The sequence below is a fragment of the Naegleria gruberi genome (genome assembly GCF_000004985.1).
Source record: "Naegleria gruberi genomic scaffold NAEGRscaffold_18, whole genome shotgun sequence".
NCBI lineage: Eukaryota > Heterolobosea > Eutetramitea > Acrasida > Naegleriidae > Naegleria > Naegleria gruberi.
The window spans coordinates 337,379-357,229 of NW_003163309.1; the positions used below are offsets into that span (position 1 = coordinate 337,379).

The 19,851-nt window shown below is 33.7% G+C and overlaps 9 protein-coding genes and 2 non-coding genes across 11 annotated transcripts; 4 read left to right on the plus strand and 7 right to left on the minus strand.

Annotated features, from left to right (window-relative positions):
• Window positions 1-258: 258 nt before the first annotated feature.
• NAEGRDRAFT_66465 (uncharacterized protein) lies at window positions 259-1,134 on the plus strand (the record flags this gene model as incomplete). The annotated part of the gene is made up of 1 exon (XM_002678302.1): window positions 259-1,134. The coding sequence occupies one exon, from the start codon at window positions 259-261 to the stop codon at window positions 1,132-1,134; it is 876 nt and encodes a 291-aa protein (XP_002678348.1).
• A 58-nt stretch (window positions 1,135-1,192) lies between these two features.
• On the minus strand, window positions 1,193-5,653 carry NAEGRDRAFT_66466 (uncharacterized protein; the record flags this gene model as incomplete). Its single annotated transcript, XM_002678394.1, has 1 exon — window positions 1,193-5,653. The coding sequence occupies one exon, from the start codon at window positions 5,651-5,653 to the stop codon at window positions 1,193-1,195; it is 4,461 nt and encodes a 1,486-aa protein (XP_002678440.1).
• A 113-nt stretch (window positions 5,654-5,766) lies between these two features.
• Window positions 5,767-7,763, minus strand: NAEGRDRAFT_79399 (uncharacterized protein; the record flags this gene model as incomplete). Its single annotated transcript, XM_002678395.1, has 2 exons — window positions 5,767-7,360; window positions 7,406-7,763. 2 exons carry the CDS (start codon window positions 7,761-7,763, stop codon window positions 5,790-5,792), a joined length of 1,929 nt encoding a protein of 642 aa, XP_002678441.1. The 3' UTR covers window positions 5,767-5,789.
• Window positions 7,764-8,176: 413 nt separating this feature from the next.
• On the plus strand, window positions 8,177-8,737 carry NAEGRDRAFT_79400 (cysteine protease inhibitor; the record flags this gene model as incomplete). The annotated part of the gene is made up of 2 exons (XM_002678303.1): window positions 8,177-8,383; window positions 8,544-8,737. The coding sequence occupies 2 exons, from the start codon at window positions 8,177-8,179 to the stop codon at window positions 8,694-8,696; spliced, it is 360 nt and encodes a 119-aa protein (XP_002678349.1). The 3' UTR covers window positions 8,697-8,737.
• A 307-nt stretch (window positions 8,738-9,044) lies between these two features.
• NAEGRDRAFT_79401 (uncharacterized protein) lies at window positions 9,045-9,697 on the plus strand (the record flags this gene model as incomplete). Its single annotated transcript, XM_002678304.1, has 1 exon — window positions 9,045-9,697. One exon carries the CDS (start codon window positions 9,045-9,047, stop codon window positions 9,579-9,581), a length of 537 nt encoding a protein of 178 aa, XP_002678350.1. The 3' UTR covers window positions 9,582-9,697.
• A 117-nt stretch (window positions 9,698-9,814) lies between these two features.
• NAEGRDRAFT_79402 (leucine rich repeat domain-containing protein) lies at window positions 9,815-11,771 on the minus strand (the record flags this gene model as incomplete). The annotated part of the gene is made up of 1 exon (XM_002678396.1): window positions 9,815-11,771. One exon carries the CDS (start codon window positions 11,769-11,771, stop codon window positions 9,831-9,833), a length of 1,941 nt encoding a protein of 646 aa, XP_002678442.1. The 3' UTR covers window positions 9,815-9,830.
• A 471-nt stretch (window positions 11,772-12,242) lies between these two features.
• Window positions 12,243-14,705, plus strand: NAEGRDRAFT_79403 (chloride channel protein; the record flags this gene model as incomplete). The annotated part of the gene is made up of 4 exons (XM_002678305.1): window positions 12,243-12,797; window positions 12,862-12,969; window positions 13,014-13,129; window positions 13,173-14,705. Exons 1-4 carry the CDS (start codon window positions 12,257-12,259, stop codon window positions 14,703-14,705), a joined length of 2,298 nt encoding a protein of 765 aa, XP_002678351.1. The 5' UTR covers window positions 12,243-12,256.
• A 195-nt stretch (window positions 14,706-14,900) lies between these two features.
• Window positions 14,901-15,542, minus strand: NAEGRDRAFT_66472 (uncharacterized protein; the record flags this gene model as incomplete). Its single annotated transcript, XM_002678397.1, has 1 exon — window positions 14,901-15,542. One exon carries the CDS (start codon window positions 15,540-15,542, stop codon window positions 14,901-14,903), a length of 642 nt encoding a protein of 213 aa, XP_002678443.1.
• A 450-nt stretch (window positions 15,543-15,992) lies between these two features.
• On the minus strand, window positions 15,993-16,065 carry NAEGRDRAFT_t263. Its single transcript has one exon. It is a non-coding gene; the product is annotated as a tRNA-Lys (tRNA).
• Window positions 16,066-16,184: 119 nt separating this feature from the next.
• Window positions 16,185-16,255, minus strand: NAEGRDRAFT_t262. Its single transcript has one exon. It is a non-coding gene; the product is annotated as a tRNA-Met (tRNA).
• Window positions 16,256-16,355: 100 nt separating this feature from the next.
• On the minus strand, window positions 16,356-18,843 carry NAEGRDRAFT_57772 (ubiquitin specific protease; the record flags this gene model as incomplete). Its single annotated transcript, XM_002678398.1, has 2 exons — window positions 16,356-17,556; window positions 17,599-18,843. 2 exons carry the CDS (start codon window positions 18,841-18,843, stop codon window positions 16,390-16,392), a joined length of 2,412 nt encoding a protein of 803 aa, XP_002678444.1. The 3' UTR covers window positions 16,356-16,389.
• Between the last annotated feature and the right edge of the window lie 1,008 nt (window positions 18,844-19,851).

Sequence of the window (19,851 nt, forward strand, 5' to 3'; positions counted from 1 at the left end):
TTCAACATTGTGAAAAGTTTAGTTGGCAAGATTCTTGCCATATAATGTGGCATCCCTTATCAACCAATTAATTGAATTGTGCACCAATAATTGGTCCACTAAGATTTAGAGATGATTAAATACCCTACCTAACCTCAGATATTGTTATGTTGGTGGTGGTGATATAATTGGTAGGTACCCTTGCTAGGTAGGGGAGTAATACTCATCCATTCAACAACACCACTCATTTCCAGGTCCAACTCGAATTCAAAAAAGAAAATGACGAATAGCATTGAAGGAAAATCACTGCCCAACAACTACCCACCAAATAATTTCACTTCATATCATTCCTATTCTACACAGGCAACAGAAAAGAGGAAGGGAGCATTTGTTGTGGTTGAAGAGGAAGAACATGCTCATGTTTGTTATTATAATGATGGCAAAAGAGTTTCGTATGGAAGTGTTGTGCAAGATGTGGTGTGGAATGAGGAGTATGTTATGAATAGTTGGAGGATTGAGAATGAGGAGAAGGAGAGTAAGGTGTTTCAGGGTTTGTTGTTGATTGTGTTGGTGGCAATTGTTGCTGTTGGGTTATTGGCCATCTTGTTTGGTGTATTGTCAGCTTCGAATATTGACGACAATGCTTTTTATTTACCTACTTCATGCACTGTTTTGGAAAGATATGGTTGCTCATGTGAAAATGAAGATTCGAATAGGTTTCTTTCCGTGATTAATACAGTTTCTAAACTATTTGATTCAACTAATTCCCATCTGAAACAGTATGAATCAGCAAATCCAGAGCCAAATCCTTATCCATGCCCTACAATCAGAAAGTGTGTCTTTAAAACTCTGATACATTCTAACAATTCCATGGACATTAGGACAACATGCGTGCTCTTTCCAGAATCGAATTATCCTATTGGATCGAATACGACTTGCTATTTGAGTGAGCAACATTCTAAACTGGTTTCCTTCACTTTTTACTCGAGTGTGAATGAGGCAATGAAGATGATTGCTATTTTGTTTGGTATTATTGCAAGCAGCTTGTTGGTTGTAACTATTTTCTTTTCTATTTGTGTTGCAGGTTTTAAACTTTGCCAGAGAAGGAAAATTGCCTTAATGAGAAGAAATTTAAATTCAGCCATAGTTTTATAAACATTGAATTCATAACAATACCAATGAAACTATTGTGAAATAAAGTATAATTTCTCTTTTATTTTGGAGAGTACATTCCCAACTTGGTGTCAAACATGAGTTTGGCTTTTTGTTGTTTACGGAAGAAGCTACTTCTAATTCTAATCTTGATTAATTCATCAATTACAATGAATGCAAATGGTGCCAGTAAAATGATAATGTAGGCATAGAATGGATAATTTGGCCATGCTTGTACTCCTTCAGGTCTAGAAATAATGAGGTGAATGAATGTGAAAAGAGCTTGCAAAGCCAAACACAATGGAACACAAATCCACCACATGATATTCATAAAGAATTTAACAGTGAATATTGAGTAAACTCTGTGCATTGTTCCAAGTGAAAGGAAGGAATAATAGTAAATCAAAATAAACATGGTAATAGTTTGGGCATATGCCAAAACAAAGTAAAACTTTTCACTCTTTCTAATTTCATTGGATAATTGATCTCCCCAAATGAGCCCTACATTGTCAATCTTGACAGTTTCATCCATACACATTATAGTCCAAAAGTAAACAACAAAGCAAGCTGGAACTGGAAGGCAAAAACGTAAAAATGTTAAAAGTGCCTTTCCAACATATCTTCCAGTTCTAAATTCATTCTTTGATGAAATAAGGTCCATAATTTTTGGTTCCATTGGAGTGCCGAGTAGAGAGAAGGAGATCAATGGAATGGCAATCATGCAAAGCCACAAGAATTGAATACCAGTGAAAATAGTAGATGGAAGGGCCATGAGAACGGAAAGTAATTGCAAAATGAATAATGAAGATGAGCAACCAAAGAGGAAAATCAAAGCTTGTCTAATATTATGAACCAATCTTCTACCTTCCTTAATCATGTGCAAAATCATAGAGAATGCAGAAAGAGCAGTCTCGGATTGATGAGAGGTAATGTGTAAAGCACATGGATAGGACAAGAATGGAGAAATATCTTCCTGCAAATCTGAAACTTCTTCTTGATGATTATCGAATTCCATTGGTCTCAAATGTTGTTGAGTGCAAGGATCAACAGCAATGGAAATATTGGCTTGATTGAAGGCACGAGAATTGTTAATGTTGATGGAAGAACCAACACAACAGACAACTTCATGATTTTCCTGCAAGACCTCAATCATTTGCTTGGATGAAACAGGCGTAGAGTCGGAGAATAGAGAAACCAACAATGGAACATCGTCAACAGTTTTCAAGTGTTCCTTGATATTTTCAATACCGTGTGGAAGTTTGGCTTTCAAATCTTCAACATCCAGTTCAACTTCATTATCATTCAATGATATGCAACAATTCCAATCAACTTCCATTCCCAATTTTGAACCAAAAGCTTTGGTTTTTTGGGAATTATATGGTGAGAAGTGAATAAATCTAATACCAGAGTTGTCTTGAACGTCACTAATAAATTCGGCAAGATCTCTCTTTGGCTGCTGTCTGAAAGCTGCAACTCCCAACAAAATTTGTCCTCTTTGCATTTGTTCTGCATGTAAGATGAATTTTTCACTGTCAAAATCTTCTTCAGAGAATTCTTCGAGTGGTGTCAATAAATGTTGAGATAGAGATGCAGGGCTAATAATTCCATTGAGTTCTGTCTTTGAATGATTAATTTCTTGACGAGTAATGTTGATAATATCATCCTTATTGCTATTCAAAACATTATCATACTTAGGATCAATTGGGGTGTACGAAATAGCCAAACAATATAAATCTCTTCTTTCTCTCCAATTCTTGACTGTTTCCAAAATATTTTCCTTGAATTGCTTACTCAGTGGTTTAATATCTGTTCCAGAGTAATAGTCAGAGCAATATTCCAATACTAAATCTGGATCACCAAAGGAGTGAACTTGTTTTTCTTGTTCCTCATACTCAACTACAATAGAGCTCATTTCCCAATTATTACATTGGGTGTGGAGTCTCTTTTTAAAAGTAAATGATTCTAAAACACTGTCTGAGAAACCAATTTCCTTACCAAGAAGATAAGCATACTTTTTCCAAAGGTGAGACTTGGCATCCAACATTCCTTCAACTCTATCAAAATCTGGAAGAGGGGAAGAACCCGTAATAAGCAAACTCAAACCAAGTGGTTTAAGTGAATTAGTGTGAACCATCCAATTAGGATCAGTGAATCTGATGACATCCACCTCTCTTGATGCAGTTCTATCAAAGAGGACATCCAAAGTAATAGTTTCTTCAGCCTTCTCAATGATTTGCATGTTGGATACATCAAGAGGGTTAGCCGCATGACTTGACTCTGATGCTTGGTGTGTTTCAGTGTGATGTTCATGTCTTTCCTTATTGTGTGTATGAGATTGAGAATGTTGATGATGGTGATGATTGATTGTTTCATCTTCAGGTCTTTCGACAGTGATGGTAACTTCTGATGGAATGACTTCATCATTAACATTAATTCCACCTACCATTTCGTCAACTTCATCACCCATACCAGTCTTTACAACAACCTTAATCTTTTCCATATCCTTGAGTTCCATTTCAGTAGCATCAGTCAAATCCTCAGGATAGTTATTGGTGCATGAGACAATCTGGCTTGGTGTACTGTTTCTTCTATCTCTAGTGCTGGCATATTTACTATTTTGTTCTGTATATTGTTCTTCTGAAATATCGACAGCGCTTGTAAAGTTGTTGTGTCTTTCATCATCTCCCTTCATGAATAAAACCTTCTCTGGAGCATACAGCAAGTCAGCCAATAAACCAGTTCTGTTAATAAAGCACAAGGCAGTGATTGTTCCCAACACTGTCAAGTTATCGTAATAGCTAGCATTGGCAGTAAGAATAACTTTGAAAAAGTTTCGTACTTGACTAAGGAATGGAACTTTCATTGGAGTATTACGATTTGATTCAGTGACTTGAACTCTTTTCATGTGATCATCCCCGCTCTCACCATGCAATGGCTCGTTGAGAGTTTCGAACAGAGAGAGGAGTTTAGAGTTGGAAAATGATAATGAAAGCAACCAAAACCCAGGGAAGGCGATTGGTAGCAGAACTAAACAGACATAACATGGCTCCACAAAGGCAAATGTAACCCAGTCATATGATGCTGATCCAACGCCAATTCTAATCAAATTACAAATCAGAGCAATACAATATCCAAGGTAGGAAACTATGGTCAATACTGAAATCAAGTTATTGAGCTTGATTTTGAGAGGCATCTTTTCCTGTTGATTTCTATAATCCTCATAAGTTTCTTCAATATAGTGACTCATTGGAGTTAAAGAAATCTTATAAAATCCCTTCTCCAATTCTTGATGGGCTTCAAAACTAATATTATTATCCTTAAAATCTCTATCAATATTGGTTGAATAAACCAAGTCTCCCTTCACCAATAAAATGTGTGGCATCTTACTCCAGCACTTATCTCTAAAAACAAAAATCATCTTGTATGGAATCATGTTAATACCTTCAAATAAATTACCATCCTTGCTTTTCATGGAAAAGTTAAAATCATTCTTTTTCAAAATTGAAAACTTTTGTTTCAGTAAACTGATCACAACGCTATGTCTTCTGTAGTATGAAATGAGTGTCACACTCAAAAAGAAGATTAGTACAAAGAGTAAAATTGTTGCCTCAACAACTAATCTAATAGCTCCGTAATGATCCTCAAAAGGAATGCCGCCAAATTTCAATCCAGCTGCAATATATAACAGGATACAACACACAAATCCAAGAAGTACCAATAATCCTGCTCTAATAGGACTTTTCCTAATTAACACATCCACTAACGCCATAATAAATCCTTGTTTCGATCTATTCTCAATTTTTTCAATAGTTTCCTCCAAAGAATCGAACAAATTTTGCTTGGCTTCACTCGTTGAAAGTCCATCCACTAATGAACTCTTAAAATTCGAAAGTGGTGAAATATTATCATGGACTTTAAAGTTCTTTTCCGAATGTTGAACAGAAGTTACAGATGACAAAATTTGAGGTGAAGTTACTTCCGAACTTTTTCTAGCATTATGAGACCCCTTTGCTGACAATGATGAAGTACTTCCAAAGCCTCTTGATGCTTTCACGCTTGAAGTTGGTAATTTCTTATTTGCTGTTGTTGATAATGAATTTGTATTGTTTTGTAATGATGGATTAGAAGGATTATTGCTGGACATTGCTGTACTATTGTTAATATTTGTATTATTGCTAGTTTGATGTTGTGAATGTTGTGAATCGTGTTCACTTTCTTCGTTATTCGATGATTCTCTTGAAATATATTCCATAGAATTTGGAGAAGTAAGCCTTGTCTCTTCATGTTGTTGTTGTTGATGATGCTCTTCTTCTTCGTGATGATGATTCGACATGGTTTCATCTGTTGTTCCGGAAGGTAAATTTTCATCATATTCAGAATGATGTTCTTCCAAATGTTGTTGTTCCTCTTCGTGTTGTTGTTCCTCGCCTTCGGTTGTTGTTGGTGGCGAAACAGTCGCCACTGCTGCATCACCAGAATTCTCTTCTATTGAAATTTGTTCTTCTTGCAGAGGTGAAGACATTTTTTTGTTGATTTGAGTTCAAAAGTGTTTTGGAGGGAGAATTGCAATGATTGAGATTATTAAATAGTAGTATGGATATTATTCTTAATATTATTGTACGATTCAAAATGAAAACCCTTTCTTTATTGAATAGTACTTAGCAATAATCTACTTTTTCCATGATTTGGGAAACTAGAGTTTCGCATTCATTCTCGTCACAGTCCAACTCATTTAATAGAGATTCCTTGACTTGTTCCAGTGTAATATTTCCATTCTTAATGAGATTGGCTACATATTTGATAGTTTGAGGTTTCCAGAATTTCTTCAACTTGTCACTTCCCAAAAAGTTAGCTAATTTATAAAGCTCAAACATATCAGCATCTTGAATTGTTAAATTTTCCACCATGAAATCTTCACATTTTTTGAAAAGTGCATTATAGTCCAATTTTTGGGATTGTATTGATAGTTCAATACATATCGAAGGGGTAATATTTGCATTTTCACTGTAAGTGTAATTGATTAGTTGTTTCAAAATTTCCATGTTTGGACAATTAAGTTCCAATGTTGCAATTCCATTTTTTTCCTCTTCTTCTCTGAATTGAATTCCCTCAGAGAATCCACAAGACGTAATGATATCGAAATAGGCGCTACGCTTTGTAACAAACTTTTTGTGACAAAGTATGACATCTCTTTCTTGTTCGGAAACTTCTTCATCTTCAATAGATTCAGCTAACTTGATTTTCATGTCACAACCCTTTCTTCTTAAAATATCTAACAGATTGGTTGGCTGCTTGCTTTCCAAACAAAATCCTAGAGGTGATAGGTCTTTTTGAAGTTCCTTTTTTCTAGCATCTTGAAAATTGTCCAAATTAGCTTTAACCTTGAATTTTCTGGCAATGAAATCAGCTTGAACTCCAATTTCCACGAATAGAATCTTTGCAAGATTTGTTAATTTCAATGAATAGGCAGCATCCATCAATTCCTGCATGAATTGAACTGAAGCGTCCCTAATAATGATTTTTTCCAATGGAATGAATATGCTTTTAACTCTAGGATCAATAATTCTACCTGTGTAAATGTAGGCGAGGATAACTTCAAATGGTTTTCTACTGAAAGGTGCATCTCCCAAATTTAAATCAGATAATCTCTCATAAACTTGGTCTATCTGTTCCTCGTTAAGAGTTGGTAACTGATAGGGCAGAAATTTTTCTTTGACATACTTTTTGGCAACAAGAACAGAAGATCTGATGCTTTCCAATGTTGGCCTTTGTAAAACTGAGAATGCAGGAAAAACCTCTCTCTGATATTCACGTGGATCTAAATCATAAGCAAGCATTGTTTTTAAATCCAATGCAGACAAAACAGAGTTTTGGATTGGATGTTCAGATGATTCGTTCAATGCAAAATCAATAATTTCTGGCCATCTGGAAATTAAAATCCATTTGTGAAGTCTGTAAGTAGCTGGTAATTGTTCACCAGAAAATTTGATTGTCAAAGTCATATCAGGTCCATCCATGTTCTCTTCTTCATTTGAGAATATAGCTCTCTTCACAAATGACAATAGTAAGTTCACTAAATTATCATCTTCAATCACACCAGACTCATCCTCTTTAGCTTTCTTTTGTGTAGAAAATGAGTAATTATGATAACTCTTCAACAACCATCTCATTTCTTGACTCAATGAATTGAGATAACAACGAGAAAACTTGTCATCCCTAGCACCAAGATCTAAATTCCTATCAGCAATTGAAATTCATCAAAAACTCAACTTACCCAATAAACGTTTGGCTACATGAACATGTCCAGCCAAACAACTATAATACAGCATTGTATTTCCATGCCTATCAATATCAGTAATTGTAGCTTGCTTTGTTTTGAGCATTTTCTCCACTCGAGGCCAATTTCCCTGCTTGGCTAAACTAAAACCTTCATGATCGCAAAAATCAAAAGGATCAAATCCCTTCTTTGGAGTCAGAGGAGATTTCTCTGAAAAGTTGTGAGCCAAAATCTTGGAAAAGTCATCTCCGTGATTGTGTGCACTATTTGGTGATGATAATTCACTACTGAATTGGCTAGTATTTGCTGCTGTTGTGGTTGTTGTGGAATTGTTTTTCTGTTGTGCTTGTCCCATTGTTGATAAAGTGTAGTATTGGTGATGAAGGAAAAAAGAATCCGTGATGATGATGAATATTCCTTCTTGTTTGTTCTTTTTTTAAATCTTTTTTTATGAACATTTTAAATGTTCATGTTCATCCATTGTAATCTTCCTTTTAATATATGTAGTTTTCAAGATGTAACAGTGTGTTCCTTCATCAACTTGATTTATCTTATTACTTCATCATGATTAATTTTGTTCCGAAATTCTAATTTTCCAATTAGTTGAATCACCACCAATATTGTCCTTAAATTAATAATAAGCATCATCACAACAAAATATCTTTGAAAAAATCAATTATCCTTCTTCATCTCAAGCCCATCTTTGGTAATTTTTTTCATAAGAAACTTTAAACAATTTTAAATATTTATTTAAAATTACAAAAAAAAATGTTCCAACGTTCTTCAACCGCCATTTTGTTACTCCTCATTGCTTGTTTGATGATGATCGGTTTCACCTCTGCTGTTATTCCTGGAGGCTTCTCTCACAATAAGAAACCATCAGCCAAGAGAATTGCCAAATTTACAAGTTTCCTCTCCAGTAAACTTGCCGCTAAATATCCAACCATCACTCAAATCATTGATATCCAACAACAAGTAAGTTTTTGAGGAAGAGAACATTGGATTCTAATATATGTTCTTGATTTCTTGTTTGAATAATTTTTGAATTATTTGGGTCATGATGAAACTTTTGAAAATATTTTGATATTTTCTCTTCTTTTAATTGAAAATTTAATTATTGAAAATTTAATATTAGGTTGTTGCAGGAGTCATGTATAAAGTTACTGCTTTGGCAATAGATAGTAATGGACAAGAAAAGACAATCAAGGCTACTATTTTCGAACCATTGCCACATGCCATTCAAGCTGGTCAATCCAAACTCCAATTGAAAGATGTTAAGGAATTGTAAATTTATTGTAAATAATCTTGTAAAAAAAAACATAGTTTTACAAAATAATTGTGACATTTTTGTAAATGGAACTTATTAGTCGTTTACAATGATAAGTGTTGGGACTCCTCTCGAGCCATTCGCGTTATCAACTCATTCTAGATATTGTCAATTTAGTTTCTAATGAATAACATTATCTCAACTTCGCGTTTTATTTAGAAACTAAAGTGGAACAGTACTAGCCATTTCTAACACCAATGAATTGTGGCAGACTTCATTAGGACCTCCTACTCAACCCTCACTTTCGAATAGATAGCCTCAATTTGTTATTATCTCTGCAGATTGATTTCCAAAATCAAATCAAAAGAAATGGCCAAACAATCTCGATCTAATTCCAATTCAACTGATCACTATCCACTCTATCCAACAAATTCGACTACAAGTAGTGGACAACAAATGATCATGTTTTCTACAACTCCTGACTACAAAAACGAAGCACACTATTATGAGACGAAACTTGGTAGTGGTGCTTTAATTTGTGACACTGAATTGTCACCAGTTTGTAGTTGTAATGAATCAGTTTCCAGTTATTTATCATGTGACGATCAATATCATAAACAACAGTCATTCTCAATTCGAACACTTGTGGTGACTGAACCTTATTGGAAACGAGTGGGAAAGGTACTCGATAATAACAAGAAGAATATCATGATGGGATGTATCATGTTTGTTCTGGTGTCTCTATTCATTGTCAGTACTGTTTACTTTGTAAAGAGTTTGCTGATGAATAATATTGTAATATTAACGATTTGTGCTATTATGAGTTTGTTGGCAGCTTTGATTATTTCAGTTCTTGGAATCATTTGGTTGACCAAACATAGTAGATTCAAAACCACCGCCATGTAGGGTATTTGTTAAGATATTGTAAATAGTAATGTAAATATTAATATTAATGATGATTAGCACACGATCTCTTGTAAATTAAACTAGTTTCTAAAGTAAAAGAATAAATCTTCTTTATCTAAATTTGGAGCATCCTCACCCTCCTTCCAACAGCAAGAAATCAGTGATGAGGTTGGATAAATTTATAATGGATGAAGTTTAAATTAAATAATTCATAAAGAGATTGACTCGGAATTACTTTAATTGTCAGATTTATTTGAGGATAACCTTACTCTTATGAGAAGTATATAGCTCTACCAGAGGTTGTCTTTCAATAGTATTGGCATGAATAGATCCATCCTTAGCATCCTGTAAGTGAATTTCTTCCAATTTTGGAAAATCTGCATTCAACAGGAATTTCACACCTTCCAAACCTATTAAATTCTGATTCAAAAGGAAAACTCGAACGTTTGTCAGTGATCCATTACATAATATTTCACATCCTGCATCCCTAATGTCATTTCCAACAAGATCCAAGTATTCCAATTTTGAAAGTGCATTCAGATAGAGACAACCAGAGCTGCCAACATTATTTCTCGAAATGGTTAAGTGCTGAAGTTGAGGAAGGAGTGAAATACATCTACAACCTTTGGAACCCAAATTATTATTTGAAACTGAGAGGAGGTTGAGGAATGGAAGACTGGAAATGTTTAGGCAACCTTCGTCTCCAATATTGTTGTTATCGACATAGAGTTTAGTTAACTTTCCAATGCCATTGGCAGTCAATTCTGCAAATCCACTTGATCCTATTTGACAATCTCTCAAATATAAATCTTGTAATGAGAGGAATTGAGCTTTTGCCAAATTTTTACATCCTTCATCTGAAATTGGATTATTCGAAATGTTAAGATAAACCAAAGAGGAAACATCTGCATTTCCAATAAATGCACAATCAGATGGTCTAACCTCACAAGATTCCAAACTGAGCCACGTTAAATTTGGCATGTTTCCATTGAAAATAAATTGAATACCAGATCCAATAAGCATATTCTTTGAGAGATTCAATTGGACCAAATTCTTCAAGTTTCCATTTCCCAAATATTGACAAGCATCAAAATCTAATGCACAACATGACAAGTTCAAGTGAGTTAGAGTTAATAATCCTCCATTCGAAAGATATTGACATCCCTTTGAATATATTCTATTACCACTCAAATTCAATTGAATCAAATGATTTAGATTACCGTTGGCTAAATATTTACATCCATTCGATTTGATTCCATTATTATTTGTTTCATTAAGACTTTCAAGACTCACATCTAAACTTGTCAAGCATTTCAATTTACCATTCGCTAAGTATTTACATCCCTTTGATCCAATGGAACGATGAGAAGAAACCATTTCTAAACTTGTCAAACCTGTCAAGGAAGTTACTGCACTACTTGTTAAATATTCACATAAATGACCAAATGAATAACCTTCAAATGAATCTGCCTCCATCTCATTTGCAAAACTCTCTGTCATGGTCAATTTAGTCAAATTAGGCATGGAATCGAATAAATTCTTCAAAACTTTTGCCCTTTTCTTTTTTGGAGAAGAAGGAGTTGAAGGCGAAACTTTCTGAAATATTTTCTTCAACTTTCCAAATCCAGAAACCTTCCTCTCATTCAAACCAGTGCTAATACTTGGTAAATCCTTATTTGGAATTGAAGGATTAGTAAAAGTTGACCCCAAACTACTCGAACTTGAATTATCATCAAAATTTGGTGAATTTGGAGTTAAATATCCACCACTTCCACTGACTGTTTCTCTTCTAGATGTCGAAATTGGAGTCGATGGCGATACACTCACTGATAAATCAAGTGAAACTCTATCTTGCTTTTTGATGTGAAATATTGGCAGTTCACTATAAATCGAATTACTGCAAACTAATTGTTGTAATAAATATTGAACGTGTGAAAATTCAATGGCATGGACATTAAATGCACCCTTTTCACAATTATTAATAAATTCAAAACATTTCAGAGGATCCTTCATGTCAATATTTATAATTCTTGGTAATGTGAAATTTAAAGAATTATTTTGATTGTTGACAGTCGAAGAAGTAATGGTACCGAACATTTTGGAGTGTCGATGGTTGGTGTAGGGAAGGTATTGTTCATCGGCTTCGTTTCTATTAAGTTTGGAGCCAAAGAACATGACAGATTTTCTCATTTTTTTATTAATTGTTTTATTGTAATGACAGGTGGCGTTTCTTGATGAGTTTGATTGCAAAAGGCAAGGAAAATTGACAATCACTGGATTGGTATGATATTAGTTCTTCACTAAGCAATTTTGGGCAACAAATATGAAAGAATCGTATGGAGTTTAGTTTCATTTCTTTGTCTCACTTCATGTCAAGTGGCGTTTGACATCTCCTTTCCACCATTAATTAATGATAATTTTTATTTTCTTTTGCTGTGGTCATTTTTTAAATAAATTTTTTGAATTTACAAGAATTACAAGAATGAAAGAAAATGATTTCTCAAAATTTTCAACAATTTACATATAAATTCAATTTAAGATGCAATGTACTCAAATATAGTTCCACTGTACTAAACAAATCAATTCACGGTACCACTTTTGAAAAAATCCCCAAATGGTTTTATACGAAAGATTGGACGATTCTCTCAAGCAAAAAAAATACAACAACAAACGCAATGATCACAGATGTTGTCTCACCCACCGTGACCATTCACAACAACGACAACAATAACGACGACACAAAGGATGACTCTAACAAACAGTCGACGAAACCTAATGTTGTTTCGGATAGCACAATCACTCCAAACGAAACTAGCAAAAAAACAGGATTGACTGCATCCTCTACCGTAACAACTCTTGACGACATGGAAACGAAAGTAATTCTAACAAATTTAAAGAATGCTTCGAATGTAAATTATGTAGAAACTCAAAATTGGAAGAAAGGTCTAAAAGGAATTAGACGAAAGAAATATACTTGGACATTTCTAACAGTTTGTGGATTTGTTGGTGGAGTGATTATTTATACGCATGATTTGATTGTCAAATACATGTTTCAGGGAAGGTTGACTTTGATAAATGCATTCGATTCGAATAGTTATTTCGGATTACGTTTAGTTTTGTGGATTTTGTTTAATTTGGTGTTTATGTATGTGAGTTTAATGATGACGATTTTCATTGCGCCTGCTTCGGAGGGATCTGGTATTCCAGCTATTAAAGGTAAGTGTTTTCAACTGAAATTAGTTTTATTCGAATGTGTGACATCTTTCGAATAATTATTTAGCTATTTTAAATGGTACTCCTTTAGAAGATCCTCTCAGTTTCAAAACATTTCTTGTAAAAATTATTACACTTCCAGCGGTTTTGGGAACTGGAATGTTTTTTGGTAAAGGTAAGTTTGCAAAATGTCAAATAATTTTTATTCGAATCTCAAAGTTGGACCTTCGGCTCATATTGGCGCTCTCCTAATCAACAACATGCTCAAAATTCCAATATTTAAACCTATTGGTAGCATTAAATCTTTAAAAAATCAAATGATTGCTTGTGGTTGTGTAAGTTTACAATAATTTCAATATTAATAATTTTAAAAAATAGGCACTTGGAGTCGGCTCAAATTTTTCTACTCCTGGAGGAGGAGTCCTATTCGCTCTAGAAGTCATTGGAAGTTACTACAGTTTGAGAGGTTATCTGAAAAGTTTCTATGTGGCAGTGGTTGCTGCATTCACTTCTCGTCTCTTCAATGCTACAGTCAACTTGAGTTTAAATTTGGCATTGAATTGGAATTTCAAATTGACTTATCCTTCATTCTCTATTCCTGAACTGATAGCTTTTGCAATTTTGGGTTTTGGAATGGGAGTTCTTGGAATTGTTTACGTTTATTTGAATGAGAAAATGTATCGATTGAGAGATCGATTTGGAGGACATTACTTGTTTTTCAAACCAGAGCGATTGAAAAAGTACAAATTCATGATGATTTTTGAGAATCGTGTGATTTGGACAGTGTTTATTTGTATTGCAACAAGTTTATTGACATTCCCTGATTTGATTGGCAAGTACATGTCATTGACAGTTGGTGCAACTCTTGAAGATTTAGTTTCTCCTAATCCTCTCACATCAGCCAATGGATGGATCACTAATTCACCGTATGATATTTTCTCCTCTCTTGCCATTTTCATTGTGATTCGATTGATATTCACAATTTTTTCAATGAGTTTGCCACTTCCAGGAGGAACATACATTCCACTAGTTATTATTGGAGCTGGATGTGGAAGATTCTTTGGAGAAATAGTGGCAATTATATTTCCAAATGGATTTGTTGCTGGACAACCAATTTATGCAGGAGCTTATGCAGTTGTTGGTATTGTGGCATTGACAGCATCAGCCACACATGCATTTTCAACTGTTTTCATCTTCCTTGAAATTGTTGGTGTTGCTGTTTATCTTCCAAGTTTAATGGCTGCTTTGATAGCTGTCAGAATTTCAAGATTGTGCACAGCAAACTTTTATGATACCAGTATTAAGGTAAAGGGATGGCCAGCATTATTGGAGAGTATGACAGATTCAGAAGATTTGAAAGTTACCAATATTATGACATCTGTCGATAAACTAGACATTTTGGAAGAGAATGTTTCAATGAGAGATCTTGAACTCCTCTTACAAAAGAAGAAATTACCAAAGATTTTACCCGTTGTTTCAAGTAAGGACAATTTGGTTCTATTAGGACAAGTGCATCTGAAATCTTTGGAATTTCAATATAATCTAATGAAAGCTAGATTGAATAATTCAGGAAAGGAAATCACTCAAGCATCAAATTTTGCACCAATATCTGATGAAGGATATGGATCAGCAAATGATGGAAATGATTCTTCTGCAACTAATATGGCTGGGTATGCCAGTTTCGAATTGCAAGATCGTGATGAAACTGATATTATTCGAATTGAATATGAAACATGTGATATTACAATTTCCGAGTCTCAATCAGCTCAGAGAGCTCACATGCTCTTTTCTCAATTGTGTTTGGATGAAGCATTTGTGGTTTGGAAAGGCAGATTGATGGGACAATTGGCAAGACAAATGCTCATTAATACTGTTTCTGCAAGAGAAAGAAATCAAATAATAGTAGTGTAAGAATAAAGGTTTCTAATCTTCATAAATCTATGTGGAGCCACATTTTCACTCTCAAGTGTGGATAGTATGTTCACAGTTTTAGTAGTTTTAGTGGCCTACCAGGTTGGTTAATTGTTGGAATGTAAAGAATACTGCAGTTAGTGTTGAAGCTCCAAAGGTAGATATGACTATTGCACAAATTGTTTAACAATTTATTTAATATTTAGAATAGATTGAATATTGTTCATCATATTCTTCCATATATTGTTCATACTCATCATCCTCGTCAATAGATGAAACAATTTGTTTGCCTGTTTCTTGATTTCTAACAAATTCCTTCATAATTTTCTTATTCTTCTTATTCTTCTTTTGTGAACAAGATTTTAAAGTTGAGGTTTCTGGAGTTGTTGGTTGTAAAACAGTTGTGAATTCAGCATGTTCTCTAGCAATTCTTTCTTGTTCTTCCTTTTTGAATTTCAAAATCAATTCTCCCAATTGACCATTTGACAACATGTCAATTCTATTATTCTTATCCCAGAATACATATTCATCTCTATACATCAATTGTTGAATTCGGTGTTGTGGAAGTTCTTCAGCCAAATCACTATTTAAGAATTCTTCATATGAAATAAAAGTGTCACCTTCAAATCTGTCTTTGTAAATCATTGACAAGTGAAGATAGGCATCATTTAAATCAGAATCCCACATGATTCTATTAATTGCTTCCTTACAAGTTAGAAAACGTTCCTTTTTCTTTAGCCAAATTGTTTCTTCTTCAGCAATTTGTTCATTCTTAGAAAGGAAATATTTAGTTTGATTGGTGGCAGTATTATTTACAGGGAGGATTTTTACGGTCATGATTTTTTACACAGTTAGGTTGATGATCAATGGATCTTTTTTTTGTTTTGGATTTTCTTGAATTTCAGCTTGCAATTTTCTATTTAAAAGTGTGAAAAAATGTTTCACACCAGAAGTTGAAGAATAAAAATAGACTTCAAGTTCATATTGAACTTTTTTTTGTACAAACTTGAAGTTGAATTTATTGAAATACCAGTGTTCTCAATTCCTGTAAGTGAGGGAAAGATTTTGTGTTTTGAAACCTTAGCTTGAATCTCTCTTCAAAGTTGAGGGATATTGAATGAGATATGAGAGGTGATGAGGAGGCAAATATGTGAATTATACAAATCCTTAAAAAACATCTCAATCTCCATTAATTTCACAAAGTGCGAGTAACTTTTGAAAGCATAAAAATCGGACATCTGGAGAATCAGGTTTAAAACGTTAAACGATTATGGATATTATTTAAAATATTACATAGAGGATTCGAACCTCTGACCTTGGAATTAAGAGTTCCACGCTCTCCCAGCTGAGCTAATATAACACAGATTCGAATAAAAAAATAATACTCGTATCATCAAAGGTGTTTTGAGGCAAACTAACAAGTTCATTGATTGTTAATAATTGTAATCAATGTTTACTGGTATTTAATATTATTTAAAATATTATATAGAGGATTCGAACCTCTGACCTCGGAATATGGTTCCACGCTCTCCCAGCTGAGCTAATATAACCCAGTTTCAGATAAAAACAAATAATAGAAACCCCTTGCCAAGTGCTACTAATCAGAGCTTCAATCCTCTATTGAACGTTTTCTTACTCAAAAAATAGATTATGTTAAGATCAGTTTATTATTAATAATCACAATTTACTGTGAAGGTTTTTCCTTTTTGATCATGTAAAAATTCAATTCATAATTCTTTGAGTTTTCTGTGAATAAAAATCCAATAGGAATACTAGTGAAAGTACTCTTCTTCTTATTATCCAGCTTTCCTATTACAGTTTGAGTCTTGTTCTTTTGATTTTGAGTACAAGATAATCTAATTGTAACTGTTTCATTTTCCAACAATTCCAAATTTCCCAAATAAATGCAAATATTCAATTGTGTGCTCATGGATTGGATTTGATCCCTTGTCAATGTAATAGTTCTTGTATAAATATCAGCATGTGTTGAAATTTTACGATTCCAATAGAAAAAGTCTGTCACTGCATTGAATCCTTCAATAATAACTCCAAAGTGTTGGTCAACAACTGTGAATTGTGATTCGGAATTTGGACTCAGCTCTTCATTCTTATTGGGGAAAACATCAGAGGTGGACATTCTCTTCTTATTTGGCGAAATTAACTCAATTTCATTGGTAGTTGCCTTTTCTTTCATTCTATTTTCAATCTTAATGTTACCTTTGTGTGAATCAACTTCAACCAACACGACACATGGCTGGAACTTTGATGAAACAATAAAGTCATCAAGTCTATCTGCATCTATTTGTCTCACATTAGAATCATCAATAGCAAACCATGATCCAAGCTTCTTGTTATAAACGAGGCAAATATAATGTCTTCCATAGTAACAAATAATGGAAGAAACGTGTCCCATTACTTCAATATCACTACCATTACAATTCAATCTAAATATTTCGTGTAGTTTGATTTGTTTGATTTTAAAATAACTCATAAATTCCAAAATATCATCCTCTGATATGATGTCTCTATTCCAAGAGAATGAGAATGATGTGACAGCTGGGAAAGCTTGGAAAATGTGCTTTTGTGAATCAGATATTTCTTTGCATGATTCACAAGTTCTGTGAAAACTCTCAATAGTTGATCTCAAAGCTCCCTCAAAGCTTAAACTTGGATTTTCTCTTTTTTTCTGCACAAATTCACATGATGAAATGCACCAATTAGTTGTAGTATAATTATGTGGATCAGAGAATTTGTTACACTTGGAGCAAACATAAAAATCCGTAACATAAAAATCAAAGATCGGTATTTGAGAATACTCCAAAGAGTTGTTGATATCCTCAATAATTGCTTGCTATTCAATTGTCAATATTGATAAAAACGATGAGAAACTTACAAAAACCTCTGAGGCATCATCCATATGCTTGAGTTGGAATTTAGAATCCTTATTGTGAGCAAATGATAAGCTATTTCTAACCAGGTTTGGATCCAATATCGAATTTTCACTGTATTTAAAGTGTGTAAATAAATTTTGGAGGGAGCAATAAACACACGATTCAAAACTCTTATGTTTGTGATTTTTAGGATCAATTGATAGGAATAATTCTCTAAATATTTCCAAATTCCACAAACTCTGAATCACAACATTTAAAAAACAATTATATTCACCCATAGGATTTGATAATCCTTTGAGAGCTGCTTTTGATTTCTGATTTGCAGTTGATGTCACATTCGAAGTAGATAAAGGTTGATTCTCAGCAGGTAGGTTGACATAGGTTGCTCTTTCATTTGGTGTTAGAATATCAATCACCTTATTAGCAAGTTTTGTTATTGGACTTGGTGAAGGTGGTGAATTCTTCTTATTGGAATTATTGTGATTCATTGTTGAAATACTTGGTGCTCTCCTTTGATCATAATTTGATTCCTGTTGTGAGCTGCTCATTAAATTACTATTAATACTCTGATTGAGTGCAGTTGTGGTTGCAGAGAAGGGAATAGTTTGACTATTTGGTGAAGTATTATATCTTGGTGAGGCTGAAGGAATTGTACTGTTATTACTGCTGCTACTATTGCTATTATTATATATTAAATTATTTGCTGATGACGATGATTGAAGATGATTATTGTACATGTTAGTTTGTTGTTGATTTTGTTGTTGTTGTTGTTGATTGAAGGAATGAAGATAGTTTTGTTGGGTAGGAACGAGCACTTGTTGTTGAAGATGATTTGGGTTTTGATAGAGAATTGGAACTTGATCAATCACTAAAGGCTGATGATTATTATTATTTGGAGGAAGAATGACAACTTGTTGGGGAGAATTTGTTGAATTGTTATTGTTAGTGTTCATCATCATGGTTGGAGGTGAAACTCTTTGGATTGGAACAGTTTGTTGGATCGGATGTGGTTGTGGTTGAAGGTTAGGAGAGGTTTGTTGGCCATGAATCATTTGTTGTTGTTGTTGTTGATTATTCATCACAATCAGGTTATTATTATTACTATTGGGTGTTAGTGTTCTTGTTGATTGATTCGGAAGAGGAGGTAATTGAGTTGTTTGTTGTTGTTGAGGTTGTTGAGGATGAGCGTGAGCATAAATCATCCGAACTGGTTGCTGTTGCTGTTGTGGTTGTTGTTGGGGATCCATAGAACTAAATAACTTGATGAAAAATCACTTGGGCAATTCAACTACAAATGTTGTTGATATTATTAATACTTTTTTTTAGATAGTTTAAATTGAAACGTGAGCATGTAATGGATTTGAATTGGAAACAAAAAGATTTTAGAATCGTGATTGGGGAAAGGAATTGTATTAGGATGATTTAACCTTTATTAATTGGCTTGATTTATGAATTTGTAAAGAACTTTTTTGTTGTATTATTCTATTGATATTATTTGATGATGATGAAATAATAAATTTATCGGGTGATGATGAAAAGAAAAATTAATTTCATTTAAAAAAATGTCTTCCAGTGTTGGTAAGAGAGGTCTTTCGGAAAGAGAGCTCCAAAGAAAAGAGGAACAATTAGCAAAGACTTATGGCTATGAAACAGATCTCACCCACAATGAAGAGTCTGTAGTACAAAAGGAATCTCCAACCACTCCAAAAACTGGTTCTTTTAAGGAATTTCTTGCTAGTATTTCCACTTGTGAAAAGGGTAGAAAGAAGAGAAAGCCTAATGTTGCTTGCCATGCTCCAGCTAAAACTTTAGATACTGTTGAACCAGTCACTCCAATGACCAAATAATTAAACTATGAATCATTAGAGAACAATTTACCATCAGACAACATACAATTAGACTGAACAACAAACACACGAGAAACATCAACCAATAGTAATATATTCTAAATCTCTAGGAAATCCAGTTCATTCAATCCATTGAACAAACCACGGATGAAAGCCTGTAAATAAATAATTTATCTCATAAGAAATAATCGGAAAGTTTTTCATACTTTCATACAACAACAATAATCATACAATGATGAATTGGATAGAGGAATAACCCACTTCTCCGCTTCTTCTTGAAAACACCACCATCAAGAAATTGTATTGAAAATATCGGAAGACGGAAGCACTTACTAATACATTATCTGACCAGCAAACATTTCATCCATCACTATTCGTTGTTCGTTCATCATGATATTATGATGTAAA